The sequence below is a fragment of the Labrus bergylta genome, chromosome 2, assembly GCF_963930695.1.
Source record: "Labrus bergylta chromosome 2, fLabBer1.1, whole genome shotgun sequence".
NCBI classification, from domain to species: Eukaryota; Metazoa; Chordata; class Actinopteri; order Labriformes; family Labridae; genus Labrus; species Labrus bergylta.
This window is the reverse complement of record NC_089196.1, coordinates 32,766,939-32,794,145: the sequence shown is the minus strand read 5'-3', so window position 1 is coordinate 32,794,145 and position 27,207 is coordinate 32,766,939. Positions and strand designations below refer to the sequence as shown.

Sequence of the window (27,207 nt, the reverse complement as noted above, 5' to 3'; positions counted from 1 at the left end):
ATGTCTGCTGTCTGAATGACTGTAAACTGATGAGTGATGAACTTGAATCTGAACAAATGACTGATCTCAGTGTTGGTGTTGTTTTAAAAGCACCTGTACACAGTCTTAATTCCTGATATTGGATAGTATGTAGTTTTTTAAGAGTTGTGCTTGCTGCTGATCCATATACAATACAACCATAATCTAATACTGATCTTATTCATCCTGTATGCTTTCACAGCAGTCTGCCCCCCACTCACTTCCAACTAAACCCACTCACAACATTTCAAACTTTCTGAACATGCAGCCCATGTAATCCTCTCATCAAACCAGAACCCTAAAAACTTAAAGTGTCTTACTCTCTCCACTTCTTGATTATACAGTTTTAATTTGACATCGCTCCCAATTCTTTTCTTTCTGAAAAACATTGTTTTTTTTTCCAGGATTTTGGGGACTTTTTGTGGGATTGTTGCGGCCAAAAACGACTGATTTCACGGCAGCTTTTCAAAAAAAGTTGCAATGCATGTTGCAATGTTTTTAGACGCTATTTTGCAATAAAATTGCGGCAACAAGCGAAAATTGCAAAACTAGTTGCTATTTTTCTATGTAAAATTTTATTTAGACTTTTTTATTATTAAACGTATTTTCTTACCAAGTGTTTGTTGTGATTAAGTGATGCTTAGATTTTTAACCTGAGCAGAGCCATTAGCTTTGTGAAGTTACATATTCCTCTACCTCACTCAGTGACATCTCTCTCTCTCTCTCTTTCTCTCTCTTTCTCTCTCTCTCTCTCTCACACTCTTCATCTGATCTATTTTCATTAACACACACACACACACACACACACCGTTTGTATCACAATCAGACAGGCTCTACCCATGCTTATTTATTTAACTCGCCTGGCTTCAGCAGCCTCTGTCACTGTGATTTGTGTTCTGAAGAATGGGGTCCAAATGAGCCCATATTGGAGGTGGGTCGTGCCTTCTACTGGGGGAGATGGTGCAGAAGGGCCAGATAAAGCACACCAGTGTGGAGGGTCACCTGCTGATGTGACCCTCCAAAAGTGGACTGACTGGATTTCATTGTAGTATTTACAAGAACAACTTTCACTGAAATCTGTGTGGATCAGGGCATCTTTAGCAGTGAGGTTCAGGAATATTCAAAAGGTGCCTCTTGAAGTTAAAAAGCCTGTTTTGGAATTGTACCACATGCTCATCCTCTGGCATTGGAACATCTTTTTTAACGATGATTGTACTCACTTTAGTCTCTCCACTTTGAGATTTCCACCTTCTCCTGACATCCCTGGGGCAGGGTCACCACCTTACATGAAGACCTGTTCAAGGGATATACAGACACATGCCTTTGGGCTGCTGCAGACAGTGCTGTCAGACATTTCTTCTATGCTTCTTCAGTTTACAATACCCAGCTTGTAGATTATATTTGCCATGTACTACAAATTTCACGTGTTTTACATTGGCACGTCTCTCTCTTTTGGTGGAACAACCCAAAATGGTCTCTGACCACAGAGGAAGGCATAGGAAATGTGTTGGTGCTCTGACACATATTACTTGTAGAGAGTAAGTAAAGTATCAGACAGTAGCCTCCTCTGTCTCTTTAGTTATTGTGTCCCTCTTGCCTGTAATCGTTCTGCTGACATCATTCCTGAGGAGAAACTGTCTGACTGATTTAGCTCTCTTCATTTTGCGAGTTTCTTGGACCATTTTTCAAATGGCTTGAGAATCACATCCAATAAGCTTCTTGCAGTATGTCTTATTTTATTTATATATATATATACATATTTTTTTTAAATTTCTTGTTAATGTGCCATAGTACATTGTCATTACAATTACAAATAATCAAGACATAAGTACATATACAGCGTACAACATTCTTCTGATTTCTTAGATTACAGTTTAAACCTTATATATACATAAGATAGCCTCTGTGGACTTGTTTTTCTTTTTTTGTGGCTACTCAAGGGAGCCGTAATAAAACTATATACATCCAGAGAGAAAGTACCAAAAATAAAAGTAAATCAAGCAGTATCAGCAATTTGGCTTCCGAGACTTTTGAATAATACCAATAAAGTAATATTTGATCGTTTTGATCAGGACTGAAGTTGATCAAAAGATTTAACCTAAAAAAGCAGAAAAAAAATTAATCTGTACTATTTTTATAGCAGTTTTTGGAAGTGAACATTTTTGTCCTTAATGACTCAAGAGGGGAGTACATTTTAAATCTGATGCTACACAAAAACTAATAATGCATCAAAGTCAATATTTTGTATAATCTTTGACATATCCAAGACTGATTTTTAAAAAATCCACAGCCACCAAATATTTGTTATATGGAAAATAACTTCTTTTTTTTCATAAATAACAACAGTGATCAAGTAATGAAATTGGCATCTAAAGGGTTAAAATCCTCAAAATGATTGAATGTTTGGTAGTTTTGAGCAGGGCGGAAGTTGTTTAAGAGATTTATGCAGAAAAAAGGAACAAAAAAAAAAGTAATCTGTTCTATTTTTATAGCAGATTTTTGGAAGTGGACAGTTTTGTCCTTAATGACTGAAGAGGGTAGTAAATTAAACTGATGCCTGAGGGTTTAAAGTGTGTCTCATACAGCAGATTTGATGGTAATAACAGCTTATTTCAAGGACCTTCATATAAAGTGTTACCCAAGAAGAACTTAGACTGAGGTTCTGCCTGTGTTTAAACAGATGTCATGAAACTCTTTAACCAGAGCTTTCTCAGTGCTGCGGTTTGGTCCAAAACCTGACTGGAAGACATCCAAACAGTTGTTCAATATCAAGAAGTTATTTAACTTATGAAACACAGCTTTGTCTATCGTTTGACCTAACAGAGGAAGATTTGATATAGGCCTGTAATTATTCATTATTGTCTAGATTGTTCTTTTCTAGTAGTGGCTTGATGACTGCTGTTTTCAGGGCCTGTGGGAAGACACCTGAGAGACAAGTTTACCATTTGTAACAGATCTGGAGCCATGACTCCTCCTCCTGCTGCCAATATCAAGACAGCAGGAGGAGGACTTTAATTGTTTAATTGTCACTTGTTTTTTATTGGTGAGATCAGAACAATACAGACATTAAAGAAGGGGGTCCATTGTTTTTCTGTAATGTAGAACATTTAACCCCCATTACCACCCCCACCCCCCATTATCACGCCCACCAACCATGAAACAGACCAGCTGGACAGAGTGAACAGAGTCAGCTGATCTTCAGTCAGCAGTGTTTCTCAGACTGACAGACCACACAGAGACACTGAAGAACCACGAGAACAGAACCCAAACCCAGGATAGAGAGGTTCAGTGAATGTGGTGTTGAAGGTGTGGAGGTGGATCAGTGTGTCAGAGGAGACTCTGTAGAAGGACAGAGAGCCAGCAGGACAGTCCACATACACTGCTACTCTGTTAGAGACAGAGGAGGAGGAGGAGGAGGAGGAGGAGGAGGAGGAGGAGGAGATCTTTGTTCTTATGTTATTGTGTCTGACAGAGTAACCTCCATCAGAGCAGATCAGACTCCAGGACTGATCATTAAATCCAAACCAACATTCATCACTGTCTCCTCTCCTTCTGATTCCTCTGTAACTCACTGATACATTAACATCTCCTCTCCACTCGACCTCCCAGTAACAGCGACCAGTCAGACCAGTCCTACACAGCAGCTGAAGCCAGTTATCAAATCTGTCTGGATGATCAGGATATGACTGAAGCTCCTCCACATGTGTCACCTTCCTGTTGTTGTCAGACAGTTTCAGGTTTCTGTTCACTGTGTTTGTGTCCAGTTCCAGCTCACAGGCGTCTGATGGAGAGAACGAGACACAACACAGCTGCAGGTTATCATCTGTTCATTCATCAACAACTTTACTGACACTTACTGATAGGGGTGTAAAGGTACACGTACTCGGACCGGATCGTTTCAGTACAGGACTGATCCGAGTACGCGTGGAACAAAAGTGCTTTAATCTGTGTTCCCACACGGACCACAAAGCAGAAACACACCTCAGGGTGGAGGAAGGCTGCGGCTGCTGGTATGGGACACAGCTTTTAGTTAGTAACTTGTAAAAAAGTTCAAACATAAACTGTGCAAACTGTGCAGATTAGTAGTTCCTCGAGTCCTGTTGGTCTGGACAGTTGCATATAACCGGGATGGAGTTCTTTTTACAGACTTACTCTTAAGTTTTGTTTTCATTTTCAGCGATGATCCCGCTCAAACTAAGAGCAAAAGGGGAGGGGGAGACACGTCTGTGTGGGAGCATAACCTGCAGCATGAAAGAATGAACACCTCCCTCCCCATTCCCACAATAATGGACAAAGAGACGTTGACAAGACGAGAGTAGTGTGCCGTTGTTGTTCAGAGGACATCGGGTACGTCACAGGCAACACGTCCAACTTATTAAAGCACTTGAAAAGGCACCACGTGAACGTAAACATCACTGCAACTAGGAAAAAACAGACAGCCTTTTGCTAGTAATTCTAAACGGGCCAAAGCCATAAAAAATGCCATTGAAGTTCTTATATCAACAGAGGGAAATATTAATAGTTCTGAAACTACACTGTCCCAGATGTGATTAGGTTTATTATGTGCTAAAAGAGCATTCAAAAAAGTGTTGCCTTCATAAACTAAAAGGTGTCAGTGTAATTTAAAAGAAATATTTTTATTATATTGGCTATATTAATGACTTCATTTCATTCTAAAATACTTTATTTCATTCATATCTTTTATTTATTGGAGACTCTTTTGGTTGAAGGAAGCAACATAAGTTTATTTTATGTTTTTTTTTACAATGTTTAATTTAAAATGTTATTAAAAAGTAACCTGAGCAGGTGTACAAGTCTGAACTGTTGATGCTGCACTTAGTCCAATGTGTAAAAGGGAAATTATAAATGTTCCTAATAAAGAAAAAAAAGCGTTGTATCAGGTCCCTTTACTGTAGTGAAAATGTACCAAACCAAAGCTTCAAAACTGAGAACTGTACTGAACTGAAATGTTTGTGTACCGTTACACCCCTACTTACTGAGAGTCAATCAAACTTACAGTTCATATTCAGCACTGAATGATGTTTGACAGCACTGAAATGTAATAATCCACTTCTAATCAAGTTCAAATGGAGTTACCATGGCAGCCAGGAAGAATGGAGATCCAAATCAACAAACACATGCAGTGAATAAAGTCTGACTAATCAAAGTGCAGCACAAAGAATCTATGAACCATCTGCTGTCTCCAACTGTTCTGTCCTCAGAGGTCACATTCAGCACAAACAGGAGCCTCATTTCCACTTTCACTGTCACACACAATGTGATGGCAGCAGGAGTGTGCCACGTCCCTTTGTCCTGTCTAACTACTTTTAAACTGTGTTTCTGAAGTCATGGAGACCATTTCTTTTCCATCAATCTAGGCTCTACAACATACATGGTTTTGTTTTAATTGAAATTTAACTGGACTGGATGAACAGATCGAAATCTGAAGAGACAGATGACAACTCAGTCCTTGTGAGTTTTTCTCTGTTTGTCTAAGGTGTAGGCCACGCCGTCCCGACCTCACCTGGCCACCTGGTGGCCTGCAGCTGACTTGTGTATTGTTGTTGGATGTTCCTGCTGGCCTGTACTATGGTGATCGTGGACTTTGCTGTGTGCCTTACTGTCTGCACAGCCAGAAGACGAGGAGGAGAGCTAGCTTATGTCTCTAAAGATATTCTGTTTCTATTTCATCACTGAATTCACGTCTGGATGTTTTTGAGGAGAGAACTTGATGTTGGAGACTCTGCATATTTACATGTTTATGAAAATGAACGTCAAATCAAAAATGATTTCTGCTGTTTTTAAAGTTGATGAGCTCCACGAGCTCGACTACGAGCAGCCGGCCAGCAGCCAACATCAAAATGTGAAATGTCACAAAAACTGCATGTTGTAAAATATACATTTCTGTTGGATGTGATGAATGGTGATTTTCTATTCACTGGATTATCACTTTTATTTCAGTTTCCATTTTTTATTTCATATTTAAACTCTCATGAGTTTCCATCACCCTCACTTTTATCATCACTTTGTGTTACTTCCAGCCCTCATCCTGTTGTAGTTTGAAAGGTTTAATCATAACAGAAACACAATCTGGACAGCAGCAGGCACAAACCAATAGTTATCTAACCTCTGAATTTAGCCAAGTCATAAGATCATGTTCTGATACACAAGACACACACACACACACACACACACACACACACACACACACACACACACACACACACACACACACACACACACACACACACACACACACACACACACACACACACACACACACACACACACACACACACACACACACACACACACACACACACACACACACACACACACACACACACACACACACACACACACACTCTTTCCTGTTAAGAGACCAGTTGTCTGTCCAGGAAACTTCTAGGAAATGGTCTTCATATAGCACACATGTTGTAATTGCTCAGTGTGTTGATTGCCCATAAAAGGATGATTGGGATGTTATAAAAGTTCCGGTTGAGCGAGGACGCTGGCGTGTATGTCGCCGCTTCACGATCCGTGACAAAAATGGTGTTTCTTTTGTGCTATCTATGCTTCTCCCTCCTACTTATCCTCTACTAACAGTCTGCAAACAGATCGACTTTGCTGCTGCTTTCAGTTTGTGTAAACTGACAGCTACTCACCATCTATGACGATCAGCTGTTAGCGCTAGCCGCCGATCAGCTGTTAGCTTCTCGCACAGCTATCAGGATATCCTCATCAGTCTGTGATCACTGGACCCTCGCCTGCCTTATTGGTGGACCTTCCTTCTTCGTCGGCCACGTCGGCTCCCTACCTGGCTTGGACCCGTCGCCCTGCGCCACCTGTTGGCTACCGCTGGCTGCTGCTTCCCCCCTACTCTGGCTCGGCTGCTGGCGGTGAAGAGGCCTGCCTGACAACCAGACTGCCGGCTGCTGCTCTCCTGCTCAGATTGTGTCCAGACGGGTCCCCCGTCCGCCACAAAATTGGTCCTTTCCTTATCCTGGTTTGGTTCTCATTCCTGCGGTTTTCCTGACCCCGGCTGGCGCCCGGTAGCTTGCGGCTTTCAGCCTGCGGCTAGCAGCTGCTCTCCCTGCTGCGGACATGGTACTACTAACATACTCCGCTCTGCAACTCCAGAATCTCGCCTGCCACTTCTCTCCGGACAACCTTGCTTCCATTAAATCTTTGGGACTCCTGCGCCGTCCTCACTACGTGCATAGGGCTGCCCGATGCAAGTTTGTTTACACTGACCATGCTATCCCCACTGTAGTGTCTGACCGGCGCCATCATCACAACAAATCACACGTGCACAGCAGATACCTGATACCTGTTGTTGTGTGTGTTGACAGAACCACTCCTCTCTCCCCCTCTGCTTCAGAATACACCACCGCCTCATTTATGCTGCAGAATGCTCGCTCCCTTAACAACAAAGCAAACCTATTTCACTAAATATCAAACTTTACTGACAGATCCACGTCATCACAATCATTCAAACCGATGGTTTTATTTAGGCTATAATCGCGCATGTAGTGAGCCGTTTCCAATAAGTAACTTTCATTATGACAATATATATACATAAAATAAAAATAAAAAATAAAAGTCTGCCACATACATATTGCATCAGCGCCGTCTCGCCTTCATCATCCCGGACGGACCTCAGAGGACCGGACTTATACACTAATGTAATCACTGATGTAGAGTTAAACATTGGACTAACACAAAGACCATAGAGCCTCCAGTTTTCATTAATATATTTCAATATCTTGCATTTATCATCAATTGTGATTTTTAGTTTTAATAAAGAGTGCACAGAGACATGGCGATGGCTTCACACATTTCACCTCCTCCATACTCAGCACATCTTCATCAGCTGCATGTATTTATTCTGTAAATAATTCAAGTGTGGACATTAAGTCGGGGCATCTCTGACACGATCATTAAGCCATATATTTGATCATAATTAGTCACAGTGCAGACGGAGATGCCCACGAAAATATGTGGCCAACAATTCAAAGTTTTTGTTGGTTGATCAAACCTTTGATTAATAATATGATAGAGTGAGGGAGAATGCTGACTGACGTGTCCTCTCTGCCACTATATGAAGAAATCAGTGTGGGTCCTGTAAACATGTAAACATTGCAGATATACTCGTGCGTAATGATGAACGGTGGATGTTTTGGCACATAGGACAGCGTGAATGCAGCAGCGACGTGGTGTCATTCTCTGAATTTTCTTCAGTTCGTGATCCTCCTGCTGCAGCAAACTACCGATATGTCCATTTTATCCTTCACTTCTGTTAGGTGGGGGTTGTCCAATGAAGAAATCGTGAAACAGACTGGAGATTATAACACCGTTTAATCGGCCGAGGTCAGACAACTTCATCAAACAAGCACGCTTCCAAATCACTTGACTGACAAAGTGCTGACAAAGTAACAGTGTTCACAGTGCTGCTTATATTCTGTCAAAAAGGTGCAACCCACAAATTCCTTTCCATTTGGGTACATCACCATAAAACAATAAACATGACATGACACTGATTTGTATACGTAACAACTGTAGACTCTCTGACTAGCAAACAGTTGCTGACAACATATGGTTGGCTCCTGTCCAAACATAGATCTGCTACTACTTAGGTGCTTCGCTCATATAAGGTTACAGCTTCAGACACCTAAAGGTAGGAGTGTTAACAGGTGGTAGGCAGACTTGAATAATACATTTCACGAAGTTACAAGATTAATGAATTTCATGAAAATTCATACTAACAACTTCATTCACAAGTTCCTTTGTTTCTGGGTCAGAAAGTTTCGTTTCTTCGTCTAAACTTCAGTTTTCGTGATCCAACGCTGGAAACCTTTGATCTGCCCCCTCGTTTGGATGCATTTTCATTCACGAGCTGCTTTGCATTGACCGTTTATGGTTGAATGTGATCGTGTAGAGGGCGGAACATGGGACTAATCTACGTGCGCACATTTCCAGGTGGATCGTGATTTATAAAGGGAACATTGCGTGCAGGTGTGCGTACGAACGGTTTTATAACTCTGAATCATTTTGTGCGCACGCCATTTCCAGGTTTTTGGCACACGTACATTTTTAGTATGAATTTTACGCACTCTTTTATAAATGAGACCCCTGGTCATTTTTAAAAACCTCCTCAAACACCATCTGTTCACCAAAGCATTCAGCCTCATCTAACACTCCCCTCAGCTGATCACCCACTCCCTTTCTCCTTCATTTGTTTGTCTAGTGTTTCTATCCTTTCTCTTCTCTGTTTGTGTTTTTCTATTCCTCTCTTGTTGTCTCCCATTACGCCCCCCCCCCCCCCCCCCCCCCACACACACACACACACACACACACACACACACACTTTGTAAAGCATCCTTGGGTTTCATGAAAGGCGCTATATAAATCTAAGTTATTGTTATTAACTTCTCAGAGAGAAATAAACAAATCCTCTATTCACAAGCCATAGTGTCTGTCTGATTGTTCAAGAGCATTTACTCTTCTACACTCCAACATGTGCTGCTGTGTTCTGATGAAGAGAAATGAAAACACACTCACACTTCCTCAGACCAGGCTTCAGTCTGTGCAGTCCACTATGGTCCAACCTGGAGGAAGAAACCAGATCAGAATCTATTTCATACATCTTCATTTAAATCCAGCATCAGACAAGAAGCAGAGTTCATCATTCAGAAACAGTGAGACAGCTTCTGTGTGTCTGTCTGTACCTCAGTGTCTCCAGTCTGCAGTGTGGATCCTCCAGTCCAGCAGACAGCAGCTTCTCTCCTCGTTCTCCTGGATGATTGTAGCTCAGGTCCAGATGTCTCAGGGGGGAGGAGCTTAGAGCTGAGGCCAGAGACGCACAACCTTCTTCTGTGATCAGACAACCTGACAGACTACACACACACACACACACACACACACACACACACACACACACACACACAAGCACACACACACACACACACACACACGCACGCACGCACGCACAACATGCTTAACATCCATTGGTCCATTCTTCTCTGTTTTACCAGTAACATCCCGTCATAACCATGCAGCTGAACAGAATAGACTTCATAATCTGATACTAATCAATATTTACTCTGGTGACAAATAGTGAAGGTAAGACAGAGCGTGAGATAAACACACAGACTGTTTTGACATCAGCAGTGATGTAGAAACAGTTCTGAACTGTTTCATCTGAAATAAAGATTCTTTAGTTCTTTATGTTCCAAACATTATCCATGGTTTGTTTGTTGGTGGGGAAAGAACTTCATATTTAACTTTCTTTATTTCAGTCCAGCTTCCTCAGACTAAAAGACTGAGAGCTATAGAACCAGCTCAGAGCTTTACAGCTTTAATGTGGAAACATACAGTAAAACTTTAAACCACCACCAAGGCCCATTTAATAAATGATTCATCAAGAAAACGTGATCTTAGATGAATAATGTGGATCAGCAGCACACTAACCTGAGAGTGTCCAGTCTACAGAGTGGACTCTTTAATCCAGTAGACAGCAGCTTCACTCCTGAATCCTGCAGGTTGTTGTTGCTCAGGTCCAGCTCTCTCAGACTAGAGGACTGGGAGCTGAGGACTGAGTACAGAGCTTCACAGCTTCTCTCTGAGAGGTTACAACCACTCAGCCTGAAGAGGATATGTTTGGTAAGTTAATCAAAATATCAAATAAACTAAGTACATTTAAGCTTATTGGGTAAACTTTCACATGAATAAGTCCTTACCTGAGCGTTTCCAGTGAACAGTGTAGAGTCTTTAAACCACTACACAGCAGCTTCACTCCTGAATCCTGCAGGTTGTTGTTGCTCAGGTCCAGCTCTCTCAGACTAGAGGAGTGGGAGCTGAGGACTGAGGACAGAGCTTCACAGCTTCTCTTTGAGAGGTTACAACCACTCAGCCTGAAAAGGATATGTTTGGTAAATTAATCAGAATATCAAATAACCTAAGTACATTTAAGCTTATTGGGTAAACTTTCACATGAATAAGTCCTTACCTGAGTGTTTCCAGTGAACAGTGGAGAGTCTTTAAACCACTACACAGCAGCTTCACTCCTGAATCATGCAGGTTGTTGTTGCTCAGGTCCAGCTCTCTCAGACTAGAGGAGTGGGAGCTGAGGACTGAGGACAGAGCTTCACAGCTTCTCTTTGAGAGGTTACAACCACTCAGCCTGAAAAGGATATGTTTGGTAAATTAATCAGAATATCAAATAACCTAAGTACATTTAAGCTTATTGGGTAAACTTTCACATGAATAAGTCCTTACCTGAGCGTTTCCAGTGAACAGTGTAGAGTCTTTAAACCACTACACAGCAGCTTCACTCCTGAATCCTGCAGGTTGTTGTTGCTCAGGTCCAGCTCTCTCAGACTAGAGGACTGGGAGCTGAGGACTGAGGACAGAGCTTCACAGCTTCTCTCTGAGAGGTTACAACCACTCAGCCTGAAGAGGATTCAGAAGAACACAAATGAAAGAAATTACAAACTATAGTTGTTATTTCTGAATAAAGAGAACTACATTTGAACTGGATAGTTATGCGAGCACGTACAGAGCTTTGTTTGAAGCTTTGATCACAGGCAGCAGCCTCAGAAGAGCCTCCTTTGAAGCAGAGTATTTCTTCAGGTCAAACACGTCCAGATCTTTTTCTGATGACAGTAAGATGAAGACCAGAGCTGACCACTGAGCAGGAGACAGTTCATCTGTAGAGAGACGTCCTGATCTCAGGGACTGTTGGATCTCCTCCACTAGAGAACGATCATTCAGTTCATTCAGACAGTGGAACAGATTGATGCTTTTCTCTGCAGACAGATCCTCACTGATCTTCTCCTTGATGTACTTGACTGTTTTCTGATTAGTCTTTGAGCCACTTCCTGTGTGTGTCAGCAGACCTCGTATGAGATTCTGATTGGTCTCTAGAGAAAGACCGAGGAGGAAGCGGAGGAACAAGTCCAGGTGTCCATTAGGACTCTGTAAGGTCTGGTCCACAGCACTCTGATATAAATGTGTTGGAATTCCGAATTCTTTAGACCACCAGAATGTTGTTTGATCTTCTGACATCAGATTGATTCCAGAGTTGATGAAGGTCAGATGGACATGAAGAGCAGCCAGAAACTCCTGAACACTCAGATGGATGAAGCAGAACACCTTGTCCTGGTACAGTCCGCTCTCCTCTTTAAAGATCTGTGTGAACACTCCTGAGTACACTGAGGCTGCTCTGATATCGATGTCACACTCTGTCAGGTCTGAGTCATAGAAGATCAGGTTTCCTTTCTGCAGCTGCTCAAAAGCCAGTTTTCCCAGAGACTTAATCATCGTCCTGCTCTCTGGACTCCAGTGTGGATCTGTCTCAGCTCCTCCATCATACTTTATGTTCTTCAGTTTGGACTGAACCACCAGGAAGTGGATGTACATCTCAGTCAGGGTCTTGGGCAGCTCACCTCCCTCTCTGGTCTTCAGCACATCCTCCAGAACTGTAGCAGTGATCCAGCAGAAGACTGGGATGTGGCACATGATGTGGAGGCTTCTGGATGTCTTGATGTGGGAGATGATTCTGTCAGCTTGCTCCTCATTTCTGAACCTCTTCCTGAAGTACTCCTCCTTCTGTGGGTCAGTGAACCCTCTGACCTCTGTCACCATGTCAACACACTCAGGAGGGATCTGATTGGCTGCTGCAGGTCTTGTAGTTATCCAGAGGTGAGCAGAGGGAAGCAGTTTCCCCCTGATGAGGTTTGTCAGCAGCACATCCACTGAGGTGGACTCTGTGACATCAGTCAGGGTCTCGTTGTTTTTAAAGTCCAGAGGAAGTCGACACTCATCCAGACCGTCAAAGATGAACACAACCTGGAACTCTTCAAACCTGCAGATTCCTGCTTCTTTGGTTTCAGGAAAGAAGTGATGAACAAGTTCCACCAAGCTGAACTTTTTCTTCTTCAGCACATTCAGCTCTCTGAAAGTGAATGGAAATGTGAAGTGTATGTCCTGGTTGTCTTTGTCTTCAGCCCAGTCCAGAGTGAACTTCTGTGTTAAGACTGTTTTCCCGATGCCAGCCACTCCCTTTGTCATCACTGTTCTGATTGGTTAATCTCTTCCAGGTGAGACTTTAAAGATGTCTTCTTGTCTGATGGTTGTTTCTGGTCTGTCTGGTTTCCTGGATGCTGTTTCAATCTGTCTGACCTCGTGTTCATCATTGACCTCTCCAGTCCCTCCCTCTGTGATGTAGAGCTCTGTGTAGATCTGGTTCAGAAGGGTTGGGTTTCCTGCTTTAGCAATCCCCTCAAACACACACTGGAACTTCTCCTTCAGGTTAGATTTGAGTTTTTGGCACACTGCACCAAACGTTCCTGAATAAAGAAAGAACTGAAATCAATGAACAGATCCTGATATAGATGACATGACTATCTGAGTTTGGAACTTTAAACCTCTTTGTCCTTTTTTTAAAATACTAAATCTGTTAAAATGTTCTTACTGCTCTGCAGACAGTCAGCCAGCTCCTCCTGCTTCATTCTCCTCAGGAAGTTCAGAGTGATCTTCAAAAATGCCTCTTTATCCTCACTCTGACTCTCTAAGCATTCTGGGTAATCTGGACTCAGAACCCTGTGGACTCTCTTCAGCTCGTTCTTCACAAAGGTGATGATGTTCTCCTCCAGCAGCTGGAACAGAAGGAGACACAGGATATTTAATATAAACTGGTAGAACTCAACATGTGGTTCATCTGTCAGTCTGAAGGTCAGCTGGTCTAAACAGAACAATAACTTAGAATTAAATTATTGTAATGGTAGTGTATTAATTAACAGTGTGTTGAACACACCATAAAGATGGAGTCCAGGTCTGTTGGATTCTGCTGGTCTGATTGATCTCTGTGAACGTTGGAGCTCTCCTGTTGAACTCTGTGACAGAACATATTACACAAGAAAACAACGGGATATATATAATGAAACTCTGAGCCAAGATATGAGTCTTTAAACAACAGAGACATAACATTAACTTGATTTTTAATTCTGACCTTCCATCAGCAGGACGTCTATCTTTAAACTCAATAAGGCGATCTATAGATCGGTCACTCTTCATGGACACACAGCTGGGTCCAGGAGAGTCTGGTCTCTGTCTCATCATCCTGATACAAACAAACAAACAAAGATCATTTTAATCAGATTGTTCCAGTTTAAAGTTAACAGAAGACGACTCAAACATAAACACAGCTCAGAAAGATGCTGTGGTTTGTTACTGAGATTTTGAGATTTACAGATAGCAACGAGAGAGAGAGAGGGGGGGGGGGGGGGGGGGGGGGAGAGAGGGGGGGAGGAGGGAGAGGGAGGGAGATGAGGGGGAGAGAGAGAGAGAGAGAGAGACAGAGAGAGAGAGAGGGAGGGAGCGAGGGAGCGAGGCATGATTCCAGAGAAGAGGAGCCTGATAACTGAAGGCTCTACCTCCCATCGTACATTTAGAGACTGTAGGTACCACAGGCAGCAACTACTATCATGATACGGAACAGATCCAGATCAAGGACTAAACGTGCCTCAGCTGGACTCAGGTACCATTCACTAAAACAAGGATCAAGTGTTAAACTATGTAGTCCAGGAGAAAGTGTAGTCAGATATCAGTACAATGGTCAGCTGGATCAGCAGGATGTATGGACCAGGTAGGTTAGTGAACGTGACCTGCAGCTTTCAATGCCCAACATCTCACCAGCAGAACCTCATCAGGTTCAGGATCTGGGCTGTGGACAAAGTCAGGACATCCAACATCCACCTCGTGGACCATAATCCTCTAATCACAGTTTTTAAACCGTGGCTCCCATCCTTGATGGTGCATGCTTTAAAATGGACGTGCAGAAGCAGACTCTCAATGAATGAAATCTGATATTGTGGACAGTATGTCTGTTTGTTTTGGTCATCATTGGGAGTGAGGAAGGAGAGGACTTTCATTCTACCTGAGGGAAAAACAAATATATTAATTCATTAAAAATGCTTTAATGGGGTGCTGGTGGCTTAGTGGTTAGTGTGCGTGTCCCATGTAGGGAGACTGTAGCCCTCCAAGCGGGTGGCTCGGGTTTAAATCCGACCTGTGGCTCCTTTCCTGCATGCCATTCCCCATTCTCTCTCTCCTTGATTTCTGACTCTATCTACTGTCCCGTCTCTAAATAACGGAACAAAAAGCCCAAAAATAAATCTTTCCTCAGATTTGTCTCTTTTTAAGGTTTGGCCTATTATTTTGACTTTGTCTCAGAATATTTAGCTTCTTTCTAGTAGGGCTGTTTTTGCTTTGAAGTCATAAAGTCCATCACACTGTCGGCTGGTTCTGTGTCAGGCAAGTTAAGTTCTGCCATGGTCGGGGAAATAGGGCGCAGGGAAGGACCCAAATGCAGAAAAAAATGGACTCACAGCTGCAATAAAATGATTCTTTTCCACATTTTACAGCCTTCAGGCAGGTCAGGGTTCAAATACAAACACTTCCAAAGAAAAAACACAAGATAGAACCAAAGCACACAATGATCATGAAGTAGTGAGAAAACTAAATGAAGCTGATGAGGAAAGTGAAGACAGGTGAGTAGAGTAGAAGGGAAGGTCTGGGCTATTGAAACCTAGAAGAGAAGGAGGTGAATTCTGAGGACCTCTGGTGGAGAAGTAGGAGAAACAGGAGAAAAGTACGAGTCCTGGGAGAGGTGAACATGGACTGAAGACTGAGAGTGATGTAAATGGCTGAGGATGAAAGAGTGAGCCTACAGAAAAGCAGAACAGAGCTCTTTGTCAATTTCAGATCTCACCTTCCATCAGCAGGACGTCCATCTTTAAAGTTAATAAAGTGACCCATAGACCGATCACTCTTCATGGACACACAGCTGGGTCCAGGAGAGTCTGGTCTCTGTTCCTGCATCCTGATACAAAAAAACAACATTATTAGTTACTGTGAGCAGCAGATGAGACAGTGATGATGATGATGATGATGATGATGATGATGATGATGATGATGATGATGATGATGATGATGAAGGTGGAGTGATGTGAGTGTTGAGCTGTGACATGAAGAAGAGTCATGGACAGTTAGAGATCCTCACCTCAGAGCTTCATGTTCCTCACACAGAGAGGTTTTAGAGGGAGGGACTCCCTCCTCTGTGTCCTCACACTGATCCATAGCAGAGCGCCCCCTGCTGGGAGAGCTGCACTCTGTCACTACAACAACACTGATGGAGTTCAGCTGCTGAAGTCACATCCAGTCAAAGATCTTCAGCTGTGGAGAAAACAAAGAGATGAAGCTGCTGATTTACCTTCATCATCATCATCATCATCATCACCTCACTGTCAGTCTACAAACATCACATCTACCTGGTTCACCTTCAAAAAGGGAAAGCAGCACCAGCAAAACCATTGTTATCTTATGGTCCAGCGTGATTGCTGGGCGCTCTTCTTTGCTGCTGCAAGACACATTTTTCTAGCAGTTTTTGGGTACGCATAAAAGTTTAAACATTTTCAACTTTTTTGATCAAGAAGCAGAGTCGCAGCGATCGTCATTGTCACTTAAAGTAGCCAATCAAATCAAGTAGGTTTGACCTCCGCTTTTTATGACATTTTCCCCTCCTCCTCTTGGAGCAAACATATTTCATTTGGTCGCCCGTATGCACACACAGCCCTGCTCCACAGGCGCTCCCAGCTGTTCTTTCTTCAGCTGTGTTCAGGAGTTTTTTTGAGGCGAGTTGCGTCTCTGTGTGATCGGCTCCTAAGGGGGCCCCATCTGACATCACTCACTCTCATCGCTTTGCTAAGAGTCACATGATTTATTCCTATGAAATGAATTGTCCGTCTGAGAGTGAAAACAGAGGAGCAGTGGTGGAGCAGATAGTGAAGATGAAATGTAACAGTAAATGACCGAATGCTGCGAGTCTAGTCTTAACTATCGGGGAGAGATGTTCTTTATGTTGGAAATAATACTTCTGTGAACTTTGAAGATAAATGTTTATACAGAGCACTTTTTTGTAGGTGTCAGATTATTGATCACATATTGGTGATGAATGGTTGGAGGACCCCCCTGTGAAGGGGCCCAACAGACTGAAGAATCCCCATTGGTTAGATCAATCTGACACAGCTGTCTGACTGGAAGGAGACATTCAATAAGAGCTGATCATAGAGAATAACTACAGCAGACAGAGTTTGTCTTTATAAATCTATCTACTAGAATCACACACTGTGATTTCACTGCAGTAATTCTACTTATAGAGCTGCATAATAAGGTCTCTGGTCTGTGCTGATCTCTGCTGTGGGTGCAGCACAGATCAGCTGTCCCCTTCTGCAGAGCTCCACGTCAAAAATTCATTCAACTGCAGGACTTGGACCTTTTGAGGCTTCTAGCACTTTCAATATTCCAGTAAAAATGTCTTTCCGATATCACCGAGGCTCAAAATCCCGATCTGCCACTGAACGTTGCAGCGGTGTAAACTCTAGTAACCTCCGCTCTCTGCCATGGACGCCACTAGCGCACGTCAGTAATGCAGCCCCGATTAAACTGGCTCTGATAAATGCCAGATCAGTGCTAAATAAGACTTTTATTCTTCACGACTTTTTCACATCCCAGGGCCTAGATTTCCTTCTGGTGACTGAAACTTGGCTGAACTCCAATGATGTAAGTCCACTTATTGAGCTTTCTCCAAATGAATGTTCCTTCTTTAATACGCCACGACCCTCCGGACGGGGCGGGGGTCAGGCAGCAGTTTTTAAAAACAAAGTGGGTACAGCAAACCCTCTTCTTATCATCATATTATATCGTCCTCCAAAATCAGATAAACATTTTATCACTGAGTTTGCAGACCTCTTATCGCAAATTGTGCCATCATTTGAAAGAATTTTAATACTGGGTGATTTTAATATCCATGTATGTTGTCCATCAAAACCACTTGTCGGTGAATTTTTAAACCTGATTGAATCATTTAATTTTGCACAGCATGTCTCAGGTCCCACTCATAAACATGGCCACACTTTGGACTTGGTCTGTCTTGTGGTCTTCCTGTTAACAATTTGGAAATAATGGACCCTTGTCTTTCAGATCACAGTGCCAATATTTTTAATGTGTCTCTCTCTGACCTGTCATCAAATGGTCTCCTCCCCATGCGTTACTCTCATTACATTAACTCTTCCACTGCCAGTTTATTCTCAGCTGCTCAAGATACTCTGTCTGTTGAAAATATTCCTACTGAACTCTGCACTGAGGATCACATTCAATTATTTAATGCTACCTGCTCCTCAATTCTCAACCATATTGCTCCTCTTAAGATAAAAAAACCAAAGCCTAAATCACAGTCTTGGATTACTGAATCCACTCAAGCCCTAAGGAGGAGCTGCAGACAAGCTGAACGCAAGTGGAAGCAGGATAAGCTTCAAATCTCACATGACATCCTTAAAGAGCGGCTGATCAGATACCAAATTGCAGTCAAGGCAGCGAGAGCAAAACATTTCTCAGATATCATCTCAAAAGATCACCATAATCCTAAAGTCCTATTCAATATTATAAACTCTCTCACCTGCCCCCCTCCTGGAGCCTCTCTAGACACTCCCCTTAGTAGAGCTGAAGACTTCCTAAAGTTCTTCACTGAAAAAGTTGCTGGCATTAGAAAAAATATCTCAGCCCCTACCAGGCACATCTCAGCCTCCCCGCCCTTCAACTGCTCTGCCCAGTTAAACCGACATCATCAAACAGGTCGCCAACAGCTTAAGTCACTTATACAGCCACATTAGGCCCCACGACAGGAACCTTGGCTTTTTCTTTGACTCAGGCTTTACATTTGATCGGTAGGTAAATACAGTTGTCAAATCCAGTTTCTTTCAGCTCCGTACAATTTCCAAGCTAAAACCTATCCTCTCATTCAGTGACTTAAAGACAGTAACCCATGCGCTCATTTCATCCCGGCTTGACTACTGCAATTGCTGGTCCAAAATGCTGCAGCAAGGCTGCTGACTGGAACCAAGAAGAGGGAGCATATCAGGCCTGTCCTAGCCTCCCTTCATTGGCTCCCAATACGATTCAGAATCGATTTTAAGATTGTGTTATTTGTTTTTAAAGCCCTGAATGGCTTGGCCCCCTTTTATATTACCAACCTCTTCAGGCCGTACACCTAATCTAGGCGCCTGAGATCATCAGACATGGGCCTCCTGGCTGTTCCCCGCTCACGGCTCAAGCTAAAGGGAGATCGGGCCTTTTCAGTAAAAGCCCCTAAACTGTGGAACGGCCTCCTTCATTCCATCAGGTCTGCACCCTCTGTTGACTCTTTTAAGTCCTGTCTCAAGACATACTTTTATATTTTAGCATTTGAGTCCCCTGGTCCTGAATAGACCGTTTCTTTCAGGTTCCTTTGTTGCTTTCTTTATATATTCTTTATTTATATATGTATATATGTATACATATATATATATTTCTCTCTTGTGGACATTGTGATCTCAAGTTGTTTTTTCTTTTTTCATGTATTGTACAGCACTTTGGTCAGCTGTAGCTGTTTTTAAATGTGCTCTATAATAAGTATGACTTGACTTGACATGACTTGCAGAGGAGTGTTTGTGTTGCTTGGCAACCGTCCAGTTTCAGAGAAGTTGTGGAACCAGTTGAGCTGATGGAGTGATTATTTTTAGTCCTAACTGATGAGGACAGACTCCACGCCCTCCCTCTGCTGTGTTAAACTGTACTGTTAGCATGTTAGCATAGCCTGCATGCTAACTGAGAGTCATTGTGTTCCCTGCACTTCTACTATAGTCAGAGCAGCTAATGAACCTGGTGGCTAACTGATAACTTACAGCTCTTTTGACACTTCAATCAAACAGAGAGTCTTAAAAAACAGTGAAAAGTGTCTCTTACCTTCTCTTACCACAGTGAACAGATCTGCGTCAGAACGAGACAGAGTCAGAGTCCTACTGAGACCAGGAAATACTACAGTTGGTTCATCAACATACCAACAGGTGATCAAAGGGCACACCCTCCATTTCTCCCTGAAGGAAGTTTGAGTTCATTATTTTAAGATTCATGAGAAGAAATAAAAGTGTGTGTGTGATCAGAAGCAGCAGAGATCGTCTTCATGTTGAAACCTCAGCTGTCAATCAAGAGAAGAACTTTCAGACTGTCATTAAAAAAAGACAAAAACTTGAGTTATTATTGACCATCGTCCTTTTTAAATGATCTTCAGTGATCGATAAACTTCTGTGTTTAACATGTTTTATTTAATTGTCTAAAAACTGTCGACAGTTTTACAGTGAATGATCATTTACATCGATAGTCAATCAATGGGACGCTCTTTGAAATGAATGAAAATCAAAATGGACCTGGTTAATCTGAATCTACAGAGTAACTATCAAAGCAGATTTCAAGTGTCAGTCACAGCCAATCGAAATCTGTCCATGTTCACACCTGACGCAGGTATGACTGCACTAAAAAAGGGACTACTACAGGTGATGTACAGTACCTGTGTGTCACTGCTGAAGCTCCCCCTGCTGACAAACTACAATAACTAACTTCCTGTTTCCAACACCTGCATACTAGAGATATAAAGATTAATCGTGAGGCAGTTAAAAATTGATTCAAAGGTGTCAAGGTTCATTTTGATACTCTGAAAAACTGAATCGCATTACTTTTTTTTAAACAGTAGAGGGCGCCATCTATTCATGCTTCTCTTGTTTGAATTCCTACTTCACTCAGGTGAGCCTCAGCACCTGAAGAGCAGAGGAGGTTTGTTGTAACCTGGTTGTAACAAGCAGTCTTTATCATGGCAGCTGCGGTGCGACCACACCACCGTCTTATAAATCGGAGGTGTGGAAACATTTTGGCTTCCTCAAGAGACAAAATGAAGGAGGTGAGAAGATAACAGAAAAGACAAAAACTGTGTGCAAATATTACAAGAAGACAGGGAACTACACAAATAGCCCAACAAACATGATGCAGCATTTAATCCACACCACAATGAGAAGCTCCAATCACCTCCCTTTGTGAAAAACACATTAACAGGCAAACCCACACTGACAAGCCGGTTTGCAGCCCCTCTTGCCCAAACGATTGCAAGAGCAAGAGAGATTACGAGGTGCATTGGTGTTTTCATGGCAAAAGATTCCGTATTTGTGAATGATGAGTTTGCTGTATCAGCATCATGAAGCTCTACAAATCATGTGGTAAATCAAGTGGTCTAGCTCTACATCTCAAAGAGTTATTCGGTCAAAACCCACAGTGGATGAAAGCCTGGCTTGTGTTCAGGCACATATCCAATGGTAACTATAAGGTCAAAAATATATTCTGCAAAAATTGAGCAGCCCCTCCCCGATATATACACATACTTCATATTCTTTCTTTTCTTGGTGTACACTTTTTGCATAAATTTTGTTTTTGTTAATTCTTCTGGAAAAATGTTTTTTTTATATTGTTAGACTATTGAAGAATGTAACCTAAATTGCTAGAAATAGTTTAGATAGTTTGTTTAAATCAGAATTTTCAGTTATCTTTTAAAGTGTGCACTAACGTTTCAGTTTAATCCAATTATTTTTGATTGTTGTTGAATTGTTCAGAATTGTTTTAATTTAAACTGTAATGTGATATTGATGTATCACTTATATTTTGTTATAGTAGGCTATTGGTTTAATCCAGTTTCTTTCAACTGTTGTTGTTGAACTGTTTTCATTAAAATTGTAACGTGATAATGAAGTACTGTGATATTTTGTTATAGTATTTCACAAAATGTTGAGTTGTTTCAGTTCACACACACACACACACACACACACACACACACACACACACACACACACACACACACACACACACACGCATGCACATATGTGTATGAACACTTTATGAACACAGCTTGAATTATGGTAAAAACTATTGACGATTGTTTTTATTGCATACTGAACTCTACATTTAATGATTAATCAATAAATTATTAACTCGCTCTATGATGTAAGAAAATTATAACATTATTAGGAGAAAAATATTTTGCCTGCCCCATAATGTAATACCTGACCACAAAATGCAAAAAGTTTCTACGTTTTGGGCTCAGCATCTTGTTACATTATTGACCAGTTCTTACATTTCAGGTAGTTGTTACATTTTGGGCTCTAACAGGCCCAACAGACTGAAGAATCCCCATTGGTTAGATCAATCTGACACAGCTATCTGACTGGAAGGAGACATTCAGTAAGAGCTGATCATAGAGAATAACTACAGCAGACAGAGTTTGTCTTTATAAATGTATCTACTAGAATCACACACTGTGATTTCACTGCAGTAATTCTACTTATAGAGCTGCATAATAAGGTCTCTGGTCTGTGCTGATCTCTGCTGTGGGTGTAGAGGAGTGTGAAGTGTCTGAAGTATCTAGGACAGAGATAATATACTGCTCCTTTAAGTTTTATAACATATACATCTGGAGAGGATTTGTATCTGAAGGAGATTTAGGAGTCCCCTCAAGTTGAATGTTTACTTTAAGGTGTTGTGTAAGAGAATTGCCTAATATGGATGTGTTACATCAAGAGAGATTACGAGGTGCATTGGTGTTTTCATGGCTGAGAATGATGGGTTTTGGTCAACACACTTTAGCCTAAATATCACATCCCATCACCCCCGGATTTCAGTCAGTCTGTAATGCTGGCCAGGGCCGACCCGTGGCATAGGCAGCACTCATTTGGGGCGCTGCTGGCCTCGTGTCACAAAAAACCTCTATATTATTGTAGGTATTTGGATGACATATGGTGGGGGGGGGGGGGGGGGGGGTCTGGTCTCACACTAAGGAGGATTTTGATAACTTTTTAACCACTCTGAACAATCACAATGCGTCCATTTCATTGAAGTCTGCGACCAGCTACACCTCGGTAGACTTTCTTGACACTACCACATACAAAGGTAAAATTTCCAGAAAACAAACAAATTGGACATTAAAGTATGTTTCATGGAGACAGATAGTCATGCTCTACTCCACAAAACTAGCCACCATCCTAAACACACCTATGCTGGGCTGGTAAAGTCTCAACTGCTGAGATTTCACAGAATATGTGGCGACAAAGAGGACTTTAAACAGGCCACTAAAACGCTGTTCTCAGCACTGGACACCAGAGGGTATTCCCGCTGCTTTCTTAGAAGGTCCTTCAAGACATTTCAGGAAACAAAACCCCAATTGCTTTCCTCTATTTTGCCCTTTATTACTCTCCAGCAGCGATTCAATTAGTCAGAGTTATTCAAAATAATTTTCAAAACATCATCGCAGAAACCGAGATTTTACGAGACCACAGAATCATTGCAGCGTTCAGAAAAAACAGGAACCTGAAAGATTACCTGGTCAAAGCAAGAGTCCAACCCATGTTGACCCCTAAATCCAGAGGTCACGTGGAATTTTTTAAGCACCAAACTTGGTTGCGCAGCAGATACAGTAAGAATGTTTCTTAAAATGGAATATATGGGAAGCCCACACTCCAAAAACTGTGTATACCTGATCAGTTGTAAACGATGCGGATTACAATACGTGGGTGAGACTGTTAACACTATTTTAACCATATTCACCCAACACAGGTACAACATCACAAGGAGGAAGGAAGTTCACCTCCCATTGGTGAAACATTTTGTGCTCCATGGACGGCAATCCTTACAAGCCACGGTACTGGAAGCTAACTCTTTAGAGGGAGGGACTCCCTCCTCTGTGTCCTCACACTGATCCATGGCAGAGCGCCCCCTGCTGGGAGAGCTGCACTCTGTCACTACAACAACACTGATGGAGTTCAGCTGCTGAAGTCACATCCAGTCAAAGATCTTCAGCTGTGGAGAAAACAAAGAGATGAAGCTGCTGATTCACCTTCAACATCTTCATCATCATCATCATCACCTCACTGTCAGTCTACACACATCACATCTTACATAATCCCAGTACTTCTTTTTAAACAGCAGAGGGCGCCATCTATTCATGCTTCTCTTGTTTGACTTCCTACATCACTCACGTGAGCCTCAGCACCTGAAGAGCAGAGGAGGTTGGTTGTAACCTGGTTGTAACAAGCAGTCTTTATCATGGCAGCTGCAGTGCAAGATGTTGAAATTCACAGCTTCAGTCCACCATAGTTTGCATATTTCCTCGGATTTATTCAAATAAATCCCTTAAATTCTTTTGAAACCACGTCTCTGCCTCATCAGTGTTCGAATCTGTGTGTCTTAATTATTTACATTTGGAGTTTTAAGTTCTGTATTTCCTGAGGTGCAAGCCCCCAGGTGGCGTTGTCGGTTATTATTTGACATAAGATATTACCATTCACCAACCCTTGCCACACTTACATTGGGAGGAGTCATTCAACAAAACTGCAACTCCTCCTCCTGTCTTATGCACTCTAGCCTCGCTTACAAAACTGAAGTTGGGAGGGGTTGACTCGATAAGAACAGCTGCACTGTTATTTTTGTCTAACCAAGTTTCAGTTAAAAACATAAAATCAAGCTTGTGCTCAATAATACAATCATTGATTAAAAATGATTTCCCTGCCAGTGATCTAATGTTTAGTAAAGCCAGCTTCAGGGTCCTAGAAGCTTCGGCTGCTAACGTTTTTGGGACAGGTTGTGGCTCAAAAGGAATGTATGCTAAGTTTGACAAGTTTGCAAAATCACATAACTGCCTTTTGTTTCTTGGCAGAGTCCCCTTTATTCTTCTATTACCTATCATCACAGAGATTTTGGAACCTACTGACGTGCAGGGCCCCGGCTTATCCTGGAGAGAGTCATGACTGCTGATATCCTTGCAGCCTGGACACAAAACACATCAGTTTGACCTCTGAATGTTCTGCATTTCATCCTTATCAAGGGGGGGGGGGGGGGAGCCGTGTCGGAATGGGCGATGGTGGGCGCCGTCGGGTGTTTATGGGAGAGAAAAAGGGAGAAGGGTGGGGGTTACTTTTTAATCCAGCATTGACCAGCTCCTTCATCTGGTCAGTGAACTCCAGGTGGGGGGAGGAGGGAGATAGGGTGATTACGGAGGAAGATGATGATCTGAATGGGGTTTGAGGGGTCAAGGGCGGTGAGAATTCAAAGGTGTTGGTGTTGGTGAGGGGGTCGAAGGTGGATGGAGACCCCTCCTCTTGGTTCCGATGTCTCTCCTCTTTAGGTCTCTCCTCAGATACTGGCAGACGTGATTCTTGACGAAGGTTTCCATCACGCTGTGTTTTGTCTTTCTTGAAGCTGTTTTCTTTTGTCTCATGTCCTTGGCGACAAGAGAGAACTGATGGTTGAGGCAGGAAGTAAAATAGGTTAGAGGTGAACAGTTTCACCCCTGACATGTTCAGGCAAAATCCATCTGCCTTAAAAAGATGTCTGCGTTCCCAGAAAATGTTAAAATTGTTAATAAAATTCACTGAATGGGCATTACATGCAGTTGTAAGCCAGTTATTCAGTGCCAACAACCTGCTGAATCTCTCCTCTGCTCTTCTGACTGGTGGTATGGGGCCACTGATAAACACATCCACATCCAAGGGGCTGACCATCCTCAGCAGACCAGTGAAGTCCTGTTTCAAGACTTCAGATTGTTGTTTTGTGACGTCATTTGACCCAATGTGTAGTATGACATTCTTCACAGTCGGGTGTTCAGCCACAATATGCAGGATCCTTTCTGCTAAATCAGAGACCATATCTCTGGGAAAACACAGTACTTCTTTGTTTTTACCGAACATCCTTTGTAAATCTTTAACAACAAAGTCACCCACAATCAGAGTTTCAAGCCCAGATTTTTCAAGACAGATTTTGCTGATTTATTTTCAGGAAGTAATATTCCACCAATTTTTGAAGATGCTTTTCTTGAAGATGCATGTAAACTAAAGGACGATTTAGAGAGAAATATGGGAGGAGAAAACTATTCACCAAATTTATTTTTGAATTATGATATTACCTTGGAAGAAGTGAAAACTGCTATAAATAAGTCTAAGCTGAAAAAAGCAGTAGGTGTGGAAGAGATCCCAAATGAAGTATTAAAATCACCTCCTCTTTTAAACATGCTTTTCTGTCTGTTTAGGTTTTGTTTTAAACACGTGGTATAAATCTATTATCAAACCTATGCCAAAGTCATCTAAGGATGACCCTAGGATACTACTCAATTACAGAGGAATCAGCCTTCTTAGCACAGTGTATAAATTGTATAGTAGTATTTTAAATGCTAGGCTGACCCAGTATCTGGAAACAAAGGAATATTTAGTTGATGAACAGAATGGGTTCAGAAGGAATCGAGCCTGCATTGATCATATTCACACAATTTCAACAATTGTCAGGACAAGAATGGCAGAAAATAAATCTACTTTCGTATGTTTCGTGGATTTCCAAAAGGCTTTTGATTAGGGCGGGCGGCTTGGACGAAGACTTGGACTCGTTCTAAAGCCCTTCCTCCTTTTCTGCTTGCTTAGTGGTTCCCTGGGCGACCAGGGAATGTTTGTTATGCAAGGCTGATTTGGGCTCAGCCACTTCAGACAGGTCCACAGAGCCAGCAAAGTCTGCTTCTCCTGTTGCAAGTGTGCCATGACACCCTCTCCAGGGCCACGAGCCATGTCCCGTGCTGTGGCCAAGGAAAACCCAGGACTTTTTTGCAGGGCAGTTTTGGGTGCGATGACTGCTCTCGGGCGTTCTCCACTAAGGCAGGGCTCTCTAATCATAGACGGTCCCAACACACGGTGGCGTGTCACTGAGATTCCCAGACAGCAACGATCAGTAATCGGGTTTCTAAGCTGAAGTGGAGTGACGCTGAGGACAAATATCTATCCCATTTGCTAACAGTGACAGGATAGACAGCAGCAGCCCTGGATGAAGCTGTCTCTCACCTAGTAGGCCGGAGTCGCCCCCAGATCAAAGCCAGGTGGAGGACGCTTAAAAAGTCTTCTGTGTTAGCTGCCCCGGTGACCTCCTCCCCCCAACACTTTAGACGCCAAGCTTCGAGCCCTCGAAGTTCCTACACCTGCAGTTCCAGAGGTTTCCGTGTTGGCTCCGGGACAGGCGCAGACAGGTCAGTCTGCTACCACCAGGCGGGGCTTCTTTTCAACTGATATCTGTACCATCAACAGTTATTTGAGGGCCATCCAACGGTTGCTCCGGCGGCGGTACTTCAGGACCCCCAACATGGCTGTCGTCGAACGCTGAGATCCAAGCGGAGACCAAGGAAGGGCGGAAAGAAGTGCAGGGCTTGTTCTCTCTATAAGACCACTCAAGAACGGCTGCATGCGG

At 42.5% G+C, this 27,207-nt stretch overlaps 2 protein-coding genes across 2 annotated transcripts in view; one reads left to right on the top strand and one right to left on the bottom strand.

Moving 5' to 3' along the window:
- LOC136181101 (NLR family CARD domain-containing protein 3-like) overlaps positions 1 to 27,207 on the top strand; it is a 785,212-nt gene that overhangs the window by 342,131 nt on the left and 415,874 nt on the right. The window lies entirely within an intron of this gene.
- LOC136181191 (NACHT, LRR and PYD domains-containing protein 12-like) lies at positions 1,772 to 12,619 on the bottom strand (the record flags this gene model as incomplete). The annotated part of the gene is given in 9 exon segments (XM_065961796.1): positions 1,772 to 3,799; positions 9,580 to 9,626; positions 9,747 to 9,914; positions 10,489 to 10,662; positions 10,758 to 10,931; positions 11,027 to 11,200; positions 11,296 to 11,469; positions 11,576 to 12,582; positions 12,584 to 12,619. Coding segments are annotated over 9 exon segments (2,520 nt in total), but the record flags the coding sequence as incomplete, so codon positions are not given.